The sequence below is a fragment of the Macrobrachium nipponense genome, chromosome 1 (genome assembly GCF_015104395.2).
Source record: "Macrobrachium nipponense isolate FS-2020 chromosome 1, ASM1510439v2, whole genome shotgun sequence".
In the NCBI taxonomy this organism is placed as follows: Eukaryota; Metazoa; Arthropoda; class Malacostraca; order Decapoda; family Palaemonidae; genus Macrobrachium; species Macrobrachium nipponense.
In genome coordinates, this window is record NC_087200.1 from 106,991,960 (window position 1) to 107,005,258 (window position 13,299).

General features: G+C 40.7%; 1 protein-coding gene across 1 annotated transcript in view; it reads left to right on the forward strand.

Moving 5' to 3' along the window:
* Positions 1–13,299, forward strand: part of LOC135218899 (notchless protein homolog 1-like) — a 202,447-nt gene that overhangs the window by 125,880 nt on the left and 63,268 nt on the right. The window contains 2 exon segments of the mRNA XM_064255344.1: positions 814–931; positions 1,014–1,117. Of these exon segments, the coding sequence (XP_064111414.1) occupies positions 814–931; positions 1,014–1,117 (222 nt within the window).

Genomic DNA, 13,299 nt, shown 5'->3' on the forward strand with positions numbered 1-13,299 from the left:
AAATCGAAGATCCAACAACATATATAATAGACCACTTGAGGAACTATTGGGAGAAAATGCCCCACTTCAAAATATAGTAAATTAACTCAAAGAAATAAACCTGCTTTATATGATATAACACGTATTATAATTTCATAGTTATACATTTGGTAACATTGCCCTGTTGACAGCTACATTTACATCAAATGTTGCTCATCCTGTTTGTGAAACCTCATAATATAATCTACCTTCACATACTCTACTTTAATGGTGGTAGTATAAGCTCATTTTTAATTCTTTAGCTTTGTAAATATTCCTGATTTAAACTGACTGCCTGTATTGCAATCAGTTTCCAAGTGTAAATACTATATCGAAGGTTAAAATATGAAGACCTGCAACATATTCATCACTAATGCTTTAACCAGTTAGGAGCCTTGATTTAAATATTTCTAGGCTTATGTTATCACAGTTTATACCATGCTCCAATTTTCAGGTCTTACTTGATAAACAATAGATTTTTTGGCAAGCCAAGTGAATCTCAAAATGTGTATGTGTGGTTAGGTTAAACTACTACTTTATGGCAAATAATTCAGTAAAGCAGAATTGTCTGCCTTTGTCTAATTCAGTCCTTTCATTCAACAGTTTTACTGGAAAACCTTAATCTCAGATATTATTTACTTGGTGTGAAGACAGTTTTTGCCGCATAGGTAGATGCACATAAATAGAAATCTTATTTTATGTTCAGGTCAAAATTGTAGACAATAAACTTTACAAACAAACAAAGAATTCTCACTTTGATAGGAACACCAGCTAATAACTCTCATATTGTTACAGAAAGGATGACTGGCCATCAACAACTTGTGAATGATGTAAAATTTTCTCCAGACACAAGAATTATTGCATCAGCATCATTTGATAAAAGTATAAGACTGTGGAATGGCCGTAATGGAAAGTACGTATTACAGATACTTAGTGACTTCTGTACTTGTGGAAAATTATTTGAGCCCCTGTCACAAAAGAAAATGTTTTTTCAGATTCATCGCCACTTTACGAGGACATGTCAATGGTGTTTATCAGGTAGCATGGTCGGCTGATTCTCGATATCTTGTCAGCGGTAGCAAAGATTCAACATTGAAAGGTTTGTCATATATTGTCATCTTTAATGAGCTTTTATGGATTCTTGCTATACTTTAGCTTCAATCCTCAGATTCTTTTATTGTGTATGTCAGAGGTATAGCTGCCCATAATTGTTAGATTTTACAACTTTTAATCTCCCCTATTTTTATCATGACATTAAGTTTTCAAAAATTTGTGTAAACTAAGAAAATAAAAACGTTCTTGAAAAAGTAAATGTCAGATAGTTATGTCTGCCATTGCTGTGACTCCAAAGAAAGTGCAAGATAATATGACAGCCCCATCAGCTCAGATTATCATAGATTATTTCTCTAACTCAGCTTTGTTTTCACAATTAATAGTCTGTGCTACAAATTGTAACCTTCATATATCTCATTGATCACTGTTACTTTTATTATCTCAGTTATTGGTGAAATAGAAGGCTTCCTATGTAAATACAAACCATTACCTTTTATATTGGAGTGTCTTTCAGTGCAAGCTGGAAACTGATCAAGACTGGTAACAAGTTTCTTAAAAAGTGGAGGTGTGGGTGGGTGGAGTAGTATCCCTCCCGCACTGACCAATGCACTCGGTTTTCTTTCCGCCACAGTAGAAAACAGATGCATTGCTCTTTGCTGTCTTGACCGCTGGTTGACAACTTGGATTTTGGATGAGTATCTCTCATTGGTGAGTCGGCCATTTTGTTTGGTACAAGATGGTAATTAGGGAGGTGAATGGAATCGGAGGGCAGGGTTCTCTACCCTGGCACTCCTAAGTTCTATTCCAATGGGCAAACTTGGTTCTCTGTAAGATAGAGTATTTGTCTTTCTCTCCTTTTTGGATCAAGGTTTGCTAATGAGTCATTTCTTGCTTCAGATTGTCCATACTTGGGCAGACAAAAGCCTATCCTTCTCTCTTGAGTAAAGTAGAGTTACTCTTTTCCCCTTCTCCCTTTGTCACCACGATGAAGGGTAACGTTATTTGCATGTATTGGTGGGGGTAGGGAGCAGAACCATTTTCTTAGAAGTAGCTTTGCAAATTCTGCTTCTTTCCCCAGTTTTGCTTATGCCTAGATTTTTTTTTATATTGACCGGGACAGAAGTGTTTTTAGACAAAAGCACCTTGAAACACTGGTTCCCTGGTCTAATAATTAATAGAGTTCCCCGTAAAGGAACCTAACCAGGAGTTAGAAACCAATTTTTGACCTGCCTCCCTTATCGAGTATGTTTTCAAAATGTCAGATTTTTAATTAGCTTGTACTTTTCCTAACATAAAAACCTGAGGTCTTTATGTATGGATAACTTTCGGCAAAGCTGGAAAAGTCCAGCCGTTCAACTTTTGCAAGGCAGTTATGGTAATAGTTACCTTTGGTACTGCCCACCCAAAAGCAGTAAGAGCTGGGGCTCTTATGTAAAGACCCCAGGTTGGTATGTTAGGAAAAATACAAATTAATAAAAAAGATTTATCATTTGTTCCCACACTAATACAAACCCTTGGACTTTACATATGAAGACTTACTATTGAAGGGAGGATTCTGAGTAAGTCTCTGAACTGACTGGTAGTTCAGTTCACCTGGTATTCTCCTCCTGGTCATGAAAGATCAGAGGAAGGATACCGTACCTCTGATCTATTGAACAGGTGATGTTTAATTGACATATTTCCAACTGGCTTGCCCATGGTCAATCTTCTCTCCTTGCTAGAGAGAAGGTTGGAAATGCATCTATTAATCCAAACATAACTGGATTATAGATAGGTTACTCAGTCATCTAGATCACCTGCATGCACGCCAGTCCTGCGTGCGATGGCTTGGTCACTCTTCCTCTGTCCACTGGAAGAGGACCGATAACAGGAGGAAGGTAGGAGGCAAGTCCCACCTACACCTTTTTGTAGCCACACACCGTAAGTGAGATGCAACCTGTCCTACATGACTTGTTGAGCATCCACCAAGGATCCATGTGCAGTAACTCAAGGCAAGAGGATAAGAATGTGAGCTGCTTAGTTACATTCTACCCTAGTACTAGATTGATGGGTTCTTCCTGAATGAGGAAGACAGATAGACTGTGGCCTCTAGAGATGTTCCCCAAAATGTACTGATGACCACCAGGAAGTTGGCGGGTCCATTCAGTAGATCCTAACCCTAGCCAGAGAAATTATCCTTTGGCCTATGGGCAACGGTCCTGGGTAAGAGGATATGAATGTGAATTTCACAAATACATTCTATCCTAGTACTCAATCTACAGGTCCTCTCTCAATGAGACAAACAGATGAGATCTAGAGATCTTGCCTGAGACGTACTGATGTTCAATAGGAACTTTCACGGTATGCTCTGTTGCTCATTTCCCTAGTTAGAGAAAGGATCCCTTGCAATCATTTCTCAGACAGCTTGAAACTAATGAACAAGTGGTTGGCTTTGGGTTGAAACACTAGGTTATGGGGGTAACACAGAAGTTTTGCTGTCTTTGATGCCACAGGGTTACAGAAGGAGAATGATCTATCTAACTATCTTTCGAAATATGTAGAATAATCAGATCAGAGTAAACCCAAGCTGGAAATCGAGAAAAAGGGTATGCTCAATCTTTTTGAGGTGGTGTGAGAAGTAGAAGTCAAGATGAACCATCCTATCTCTTGATTTCATCGAAAAACTGCCGAAAATTAATCTAACTTGCTTTTGATTCCCCGTTGGCCATCATACCAACAGTCTGTCTGATTACTGTCACCGTCGCAGATCTGACATGGAATGACACTTGGACCTTTGGGAATAATGTTAGTATTGTAGTGTCATTATCATACTCAAGAATTTAAGCAGCAATCACTGCCTACATTTTCCACTCCTCGCTGGAGTAACGTAACAGCAACAGGGCCAAGGATGAAGGCTCCAGACACCCTTCCTTCACTGAAAATAAGTTTTCAGAACTTAGTTTCTACATCAGTTGACAGATATATCTGTTCAGATAAGAAAGTAAGGTATTTATATATACACATCTGTTATCATTCCTTTCTCCCTTAGCTAGAGAGGATTGGTATGCCACTGAAAGATACATTTTTTGTACAAAACAAGCTATTATCTCAGTTGGGATACTTCAGTCATGTGTATTCTATAGATCCAACATATGATAGATCTTATCTTCTTGCCTATGGTGGGAGAGAAGACAGCAACTAGAAAAGAAAGAGATCAGTGTCTTGATCAATGCCACTTTCCTCATGAGTAAGATCCCCAGGATATCAGGAAATGAAAGTGGTTTAGCATAGCTGAGAGCCATCATTCAAAATCCCATGAACATAAAAGTTCTTTGTGAATATTAAGGAGATTAGTCCTCTAAAGACGAGTGTTTTGCATGCACATTATTGGTATGAAAGCCAACTTGTCAGTAATTGGTAAGGGGCAATAGGCATGCTCAGTCAGTAGAAACTGATGAGGGGCAATAGGGATGCTCAATCAGTAGAAACTGATGAGGGGCAATAGGCATGCTCAACCACTTTACGTTGCCAAAGAAGGTGGAACTCCTGAACCCGTCTTGTATGAGCCTAAAGTCTAGTGACGGAACTTGTCTGACATACATCCCCCATCCTGGAGTGTCTGACTGAAGGCTGTGTTGAGCATGCTACTGTAACCCCATGCACCATCACTGTAGACAGAGATGATAGGATGACCCCAGGGGATGTTCTGTGATAAGATGCTGTATGCAGGTACGTGCTAAGTACTCTATTGTCTACTTGTGCATTGCCAATGGAATTCATATTGTCAACAGAGGAAGTGTCTTTGCACTGCCAATAGCTGTACTTCCGTGTGTTGATCTATGGGCATATAGTCATGTTCGAGGACGTGTGAACATGAACGTTGAGTATGGAACAATGAGCAGAGGCCCTCTGGAAGAACGTCAGCAGTGCAAAAAACGTCCATTCGTGCAGAAACTCACATCCAAGTCATCGGGAGTCTTGTAGAAGATCAGCAACGATTAGTTCTGAAAGGATGGTGACTAAAGTTACAGACGTTCGAACATCGAGTCGGCAACAGTCCTAGGGTGGAAACATGTCCATGGTCATGCAAAATCCTTCACGTACATCAAAGGGAAGTGCATCATTTCTTCAGCTGGACGCGCTTGAATCACGGAAAGACAAATGTCAAACCTGGTCATGTCTGTGGATCTCTGGAAACTATGGTGAGTAAGTCACAAATGTGCAAGTATTGAGGTGACAAAGCCTATGCTGGAAACACATCCCCAAACGTCCAGAATCTCTTGTGTCCAACAAAGGAAAGTGCATCAACTGTGGCTGGAACGTCTACTAGAATATCCATGGCTGCCTCTATCTTGAACCATTGGGTGAGAACCGTTGGCTCAGGATCCCAAAGAAAACAGTGTCCTGCTCGATCGAGACAAGCATCTGAGTCTTGGATTCCCGAACAAACCAAAGAACTCAGACGAGTTACCAAGTCATGTACTGGATGAATGTTGGTTTCTTCCTCTTCCCAAGTGTCTGTAGAAATACGGGTGGAGGAGATACTGGTTCGGGGAATATTCCCGGAACTAGTATCAGTGACACAGGTTACCTTTTTAACTTGCCATATCCAAGGAAACTATGCACCTGATGCTGTGTTGCAGGGTCTCGGAGAAAGACCCACGATATGAAAGCAAACCCCAGTCCGTAGACAAGGGAGAGCACCAATAGAAGATGGTGAAGATGACAATGGCAAAAGGATTATCTCTTCGACTTCTACTGCAGCTGGCTGGCTTCAAAACAGTACATGTACATGTAAAGAAACAACAAAGGATTCCCTAAGACCACATTATCTGAGGTAGTGGAAGATGAGTCATACTTCTCTTGAAAAACAGAGTAGATCGATCAAAACTGTCTGTAACGAAGGGAAGGGAGTGAGCAGTATGACACCCCCCCCACAAAGACTGGAAAGAGACAAGATGGTAAATTCTGACTAGTCCTGAGCATGTAGTTGGGACCAACACAATTGTAGAACTTGCACCATAGATATTTGTGTTTAAGTTTAGGAAAACTTGCTATGTTAATTCAAATGAAGCCCTTGGCTGCAACATGAACCTGTAATGTCTCGATCATCTCAAACTACACAACATTTGAAAGACTAAAACATTACTACATTCCCAGAAATTGTGTAGTTTGAATGAAAACATTGTGTTAAAAAAAAAAAATTAACACCTTGAAGATGTTTGAGAAATAACAACAATGATATATGGGAATAAAAATGCTACACCTAAGCTTAGTATGCAGAGTAAGTAAATATATCATTGAAGACATAGAAATAAAACTTATTGAAATGTCTTAATCTATCAAAGTACACACATTTCAATACGTATATCCAAATCAATATTTCAAACTACAAGTGTAAAATATACCACAGGAGGAAAAAGGCCGAACTGCAGGACAGAGAAGAAAAGCACGTCTTGCTGAGAGTGCAGCCAAAAGTAAACTGAAGAGATTAAATGCATAATGGTTGGGTAGGCAGTACTTCCTCCCCTACCATAAGCAACTGTTACCATAACCGCCTTGCGAAAGTTTAATGCCCAGACTCTTCCAGATTTGCAGAAAGTTATTGATATGTAAAGACCGAGGGTTTGTATTCATGTAGGAACAAACCTGTTTTTGCAAGTTGCAAGTCATTTTGATAGGCTTGCCTCAAGTACCCCATCTTACTCTCCCCCATAGGGAGGTGGTGCCATCAGTGCACTCTAGACATTACTAAAGGTTCTTTGTAGTGTCCCTTCGGCCCCCTAGCTGCAACCCCTTTCATTCCTTTTACTCACCCTACTTAGATTCAATCTTTAATATTGCTATCCACCCTCTCCCAACAAGTGTTTCATAGTGTAGCTGCGAGGTTTTCCTCCTGTTACATCTTTCAAACCTACCTACTGTATTTCCATCCAGTGCTGAATGACCTCATAGGTCCCAGCACTTGGCCTATCGACAAACTTCTATGTTCCTTTTCAGTCCCATCTTACTTTTATAGAAATGAAAGGAAGTGTACTTTCAAATACCTATTCTTCCTAACTGTTGGAAGTGCCAGAGATGGAATCGTTTATGTTATGGCCATTTCCCAGGAATGTTACAAACTTTTTGCCTTCAGTTATGCTTGGACTCATTCAAGGGTATTCGCCTTATCACAATCCCCTAAGTTCTGGAGTTGTAGCAGCTTTAAGGCCACGATTCTTTCAGAACTTGGTGGACCTCTCACTTTTTCATTGCAGATGAAGGATCAATAAGTACAGTCCAACCTCAGCCCAAAGCAGCAAATAAAGTACCTAAGCATACTGACACTTGGCAGCAGAGAATGCTCTTTAGATTTGCCCTCTTAGGTTATTAAGCTTAGGAAGGTAATGGCAAAGTTCCTGTTACAGCAGGCATAGCCTTTTTGGCCTTGGAAGGTCCTATGTGTTCCTTAGCTATGAGGTATCTTGTATTGTGGGTACATACCTTTTGTGCTTGTTTGTGTGCCTGATAGGACACTCAAGTAGTGATTCAGACTTCTTGCCCCTTTGTATTTTGGAAGCTATTGTTAAGGAAGGATTTGTTTTTCTTTAGTGACAGAAACTTCTCATCTGAGGTGTGTGCCTTTCAGGTGCACTGTTCACACTGCACCATTTTTTGCTGAGCTTGCAGTAAGTTTAACCTTCCAGGTTCTCGGAATGGTTGAGAGTCTTTGTTTGGGAACAAGGTGTTACACTACTGTCATGACATGCCTAAAGTAAAGGCAAGCAGCATCTCATAGTATACTATATTTAGTTTGGCAGCGCAGGTGCTCAAGGGAATGGTTTACTGCAGCCACAGATGTCTACCATATGCACTACACACTGGCTGCAGGTGCATTATGGTCCTTACTCTCCTGAATGTCAAGAAGTTTCAAATATTTTAGTTCTCATACTTGATGGGTAGGGTCTAGGATTGCAGAGAACCTTGGATTTCTGTTTTAATTTTCAGTTCTCAGCGTGGTAATGTAATTAACTTCTATCACTTGTAAAACACTTGATTATGTTCATTGTTACATAAACAAAATTTTTCTCATTCCTTCTTGGCCTAGCGCTGAAAATCCATCATTCACCTCCAGCCGAAGGGCTTCACGATCTTCTTGTTTATCAGGTCTAACTGCCGTGAGATTGGTGTCAGTGACACTGGTAGTTGTGATGCCAGATAACTCAATCAATCAGTCAAACTGCCATGAGAGCGACCCAGCCTTCTTACCTTGTCAGCCTCTTATTTGCCTTTTATGCTTAGCAGTACTCTTCCTGCAATTTGCTCTGGAATTCTCCAGCATTTCTTGAGGGAATGGGTTTTCTCATGGAGTAGCAAGGAAGTTAGAAGTGTACCTTCCAAGTTTTTGGCAAATGTGCATCAGGGGAAGGAGCATCTTTATGATTAGTATCATAGAAGGGGGAATCTCTGCTTGGAGCTTATACTCAGCAGATCACAGGCTTTCCCTTTTACCTTAGCTGAGTCAGGTCCCTTTCAGTCAAGGCTAGGGTTTGCCTTCAGTCTTTTTCTGATTGGTTTTGACCTCTCTTTAGTGACTAAAGTTCTGAGGATTTTCAGCATTGTGAAGTATCTTTCAAGACTCTTTTCCATTGTTGGGCACAGTCTTTAGACTTAGACTATTCTTTCCTGGCCTTGGCATAAATTTAGGAAGTCTTCTGGCTTGCTGTATCACCTTTGGCCCTCAAGTAGGCAGCTCAAGTTTTGTCTCTTCTGACAAGAGATTGAGTGCTTCTAAGATGGAAATCCAGATGAGATACTGCACCAGCTTGCACTTTTCAGTACCATTTGAAGTTATCCACACCTAGAGTTGGAGTATTTTTTTCTTTGATTTGTATTGATTAGTGCAAGAGAGAGTTATATAGGAACTCTTTCTTTTGCCTTTTTATGGGTTCATTGGACCATCACCTCATCTGAGGAGGCTGGTTCCCTTCCCATGGGAAGGATCTCAAAGTCAAGCTGGCCCCTAATGTTTAGTTGAACTTTTCAGGTTTCCAGGTGTTGAGGGTGGGTTTCGGATACACCAGATTCCCTGTTCTTCATTCTATCTGAAAGATATTGCTCACAAGGTCCAAATACTTTTCTTTGGGACCTGTGATGGTTGACTAAGTTGTGTAGCCATCTGAGGTCCATTTTGGACAAGGTCAGTACTTTGTCTGAAGTACCCAGTCCTAGTGTAACTCTGGAGGTGAAAGTTATATGATTGGATTACATTCCATCCTTATTCTCTCTTTGGAGAGCAGTAACTGGGGTGGAGCCAGTCAGGGTGTAAGTGATTGAACCTCATGCATCGTCTCCTGATCCCTCTCTCTCTCTCTCTCTCTCTCTCTCTCTCTCTCTCTCTCTCTCTCTCTCTCTCTCTCTCTCTCTCTCTCTCTCTTATAACAGAGATAGATGGTACTAACAGGACCAAACTACCTAATAAAATAGATTCTTCTTCAAAGATGTAATGGTTCTCCAAATGATTCTTCACTTGAGTAACTTTCTCATCATAGAAGGGACTAAGCCCAAGCCCCTACTATTCTAGCCAATATTTTACCAGAAAAGTAGGGGCCCAGGAGTCATGATTTTCTTTGCGTGCTAGGCAGGCGGGATCATGGTAATTCCATGTTGGTTCTCAACTTGTCAGTTGAAGTGACCGGCCTCCCATCTAAGGAATAAGTCTCATATACAACAGGTGAAAGTTTGTATTCCATAGGGAAAAATAACAAATTTTGAATAACAATGTCTTTTATTTATCTACAAACCAGAGCCTTTTATATTTAAGCTCCCTTCAACCATCCTATGCAAAGTGCAAATAGTACAATATTATACAAGGATTTCAAAAAACAGGTAAAGCTCCAAATGAACACCAATATGCAATGCTCAAATCTCTTTCTATTTAACAACTGGTTTCCCAGTTAAATACTCAGCCCACGTCAACTCCTCTGTATCTCTCTTGAGTTTCCGTCGGAACCAAAACGGATCATGACAGTCACTCAGCTTTTGCCTTCAACACCACAGAGAGAGAGAGGAGAAGAGAGAGAGAGAGAAGATAGAGAGAGAGAGAGAGCATGTATCTTTAAGGGTACTTGAGAAGCCGTGGGAACCTTTTCAAGAAGAGACAGAATACTGTCCAGTTTCTGCTGAATGGGATCCACTTCCGAGACTTCAGAAGAAACAATGGGAGCTTGTTGGCACTCAGGTGCAGGCAGGCATCTGGCTCCCTTTCAACAAGCAGGTGCTACTTGGTGCTTGGCTCCCTCTGAAAGCGTAGGCGCTACTGGTTGCTCGGGAGCTGCTGGAGGAACAGGAGTCGAAGGCAGCATATGCACTTGACGAGGAGCTAATGAACAATGATGAGGGTTAGGTACTGAAGGAGCATGAGACTCTTTGAGGCAATCGGAAGAAAAACATTTTGGGCTGTCCCAGTGACTGCAAGATGGATGCTCTGGCTCTTTAAACCTCTTGACAGGAACTGTTGGAGAAAGTGATACATCCAAAGCGCCTATCTTCAAAGGACAAGATCCCCAAGTGCACCTGATGACAGGGAGAGGAGTCCTCTGAATTAGGCAAACTATGAACATCCATAGACAGACCTTTCCAGTGGCTCTTAGTTGCAACCTGGGATACATCAACATGTTGAACCGAGGGGGTGACTGCTCGTGGGATGATCCCACCCACTTCCCTTGGGCTACCAGTTTGACTCCTCCCAGGTTTAGGGGAGTATGCCAGTGACCTTTGCTTAGGAGAGTTGCTGGGACAAACAGCCACCTCCTCCACAAACACTGCACTATCACTTTTGGCATGGTTCTTTAGCGCTTTTATTGATGAGCCAAGCTACTCCATTGTCTGCACTTACAAAGCGAAGCGCTTATCAATCTTTGCTTTGAGGCTGGCAACGGGTTTGGGATCAGAAGTATGGGAACCTGAAACTGGAGAGGGTGACACACCAAAAGAACTGGGAACGAGGGACAAAGAAATGATAGGGACATGTGATTCCAATTATAATTCAGAAGATCCCTGACTAATTAATAATTTAGCTTCTGCCTTACCATTGCCTTTTTTTACCTGTCTCTAGCTAACTTTCTTAAGTGAGACTAAATTTTTCCATGTCCTTTCATCCCAGTCTGAACATTTCAAGTCTAAGGAACATACTTGTCCACTGCAATCCATGCATGTGTGAGAATCATACAATTCCTTTGTCAAACGTCTGTTACAACCTTTAGCACAGTATCTAATGTAAGATGAATTTGGGCCCGACATCATCACAAACGATTAGTCAAGTCGGTAACAAAAATGTAATAAACGATTGTTAGTTCTCTAAAAACAATCTAATACTATCTGAATACAGGGTGCTGATAAGTGAAAACTGCCATTAACTGAAACTCGGTGATTTATGGCCCCAATAACCGGTTGATGGCACTCCTGTTAGGTATGTTGTGGCCGTATGGTACCATAAATTGCTGATTTTATGGCACTAGACAAGCCCCATAAAACCAGATTGCCAGTAACAGAATCCAGTGATAACTGGGGACTGCTTGTAATGCCAAAATCGTCCAACAAATGAAAATACTTTATCAATTATAATGAATTAACAATAAAAAAGTAAAGAATCTCAAAATCAACTGCAGCCGACAACTCAGCCGGCAGAAACAAACTGATCTCTTTGCCAAGTTGTTCCTCTCTTTCCCCAAAAGTGGGTGGGGCATTGTTACCTACCCAAAACAGAACAGAAAAAATTAGCGTGACCCATGAATTTCAGAATTTTAACTTCTGGGCAAGTGAAACTCTTAGCTGTATAATTACTGGGTAAGTTACATAATTCAAATTAAACTTTCTTATTCTTCAACCTTTTCCTGTAATAAAATATGAAATTGTACCATAATTCTAAAATACTGTAGAAATTAAGACATGTACAAACTATAGTTAACAATGTTTGATTATTTAAAAGCTTTTAAAAAGGATTATGTTAAATGAAGTATTAAATCAATGGGAAAAAAGGATGGCAGCACAAATACCCAAAGTACTGGTACTGTCATTAATAAAATTGCTACTGTACAATAAATAGAATGTTCAAATTATGGTAATATGTAACGTAAAAACTTGCTTGCTTAGCTCAACCTTGTCAGTTGAGACATGTCTAATCTGGCATTGAGCAGCTCCCCTGATGCACACACAAAGGAAGAAACTTCTTGGACAAGCATCAGTTTGGTCAGTGCCTTTGATGGTAGTAGTACGTTATTAGTATCATTCCCTGTGTCTGAAAAGCAAGTAACCATTTGCTGGCTTTGTTGTTGTTTGAGTATTATGTAATTATTTGTTGCCTTTTTATATGCTTAGAATGGAGTGTCTAGGAACTTTAAGACACAGGTAGTCCCCGGTAATCAGCAAGGGTTCCGTTCCCGGGATTGTGACGATAAGCGAAAACCTCCATTGACCAAAACTCAGCGATTTATGGCACCATGCGCACCTTATGGCACCTCTGCTAGGTATGTTATGACACCATAACTCTATTTCTGGGCTCAGTTCGTGTCGGCCTGTGAAATAATCCTTAAGTTCATTATTTCTAGGTAAATAACCTAATGAAATACCAGAGAAAAAATACATTTAAGAAGATGTCAGTAAAACTGACTCGCTCACTCTATAAAAGAAGTGTCGGTATGGTAACAGGGGCGAGTGAGACCACTACCACAAACCGCTTGCCATTTAGAACTTCCCACATCAAAATCCCCCACTTGAGAGAGCTGATCCTAAAGGAGGATGCGCCCGCTACTACTACTACTAATACCCACGCCAAGCGGAGTGCAGCGCCTCTAGTGGCCATCCTTTTATTTTAGCTCATCGCAGACACACACGTTTTTTCTTCTCTTGTGTTGTGATCGCTATTTTGGATTTTTCTTCAAGATGGAACGCTCTGCTATTGCCACGGCTAAGTTAAGTACCCGAAAGGTCAAGATTTTGTATTTTTGTCTTCCAGGGACCAGTATTTTCAGTTTTTTAGGTTACATACGGTCACCCGGTTGACTCGTGGCGGCCATGAGCCCGCCTCTTGTTGTTAAGATTTCCCAGTCTTCCATACTGGGACGTCTTTCTTCCTTTCATGGGTTCTTATTATGCGTTCATCTGTTTATTTACATCGTATTTTAGAATTTAGGAATTCACAGCCCATACCTTTGTCACCCAGTTATCTCTATGGTTTAGGTATTTAGGGCTATAGTGTGTTTTTCCCTA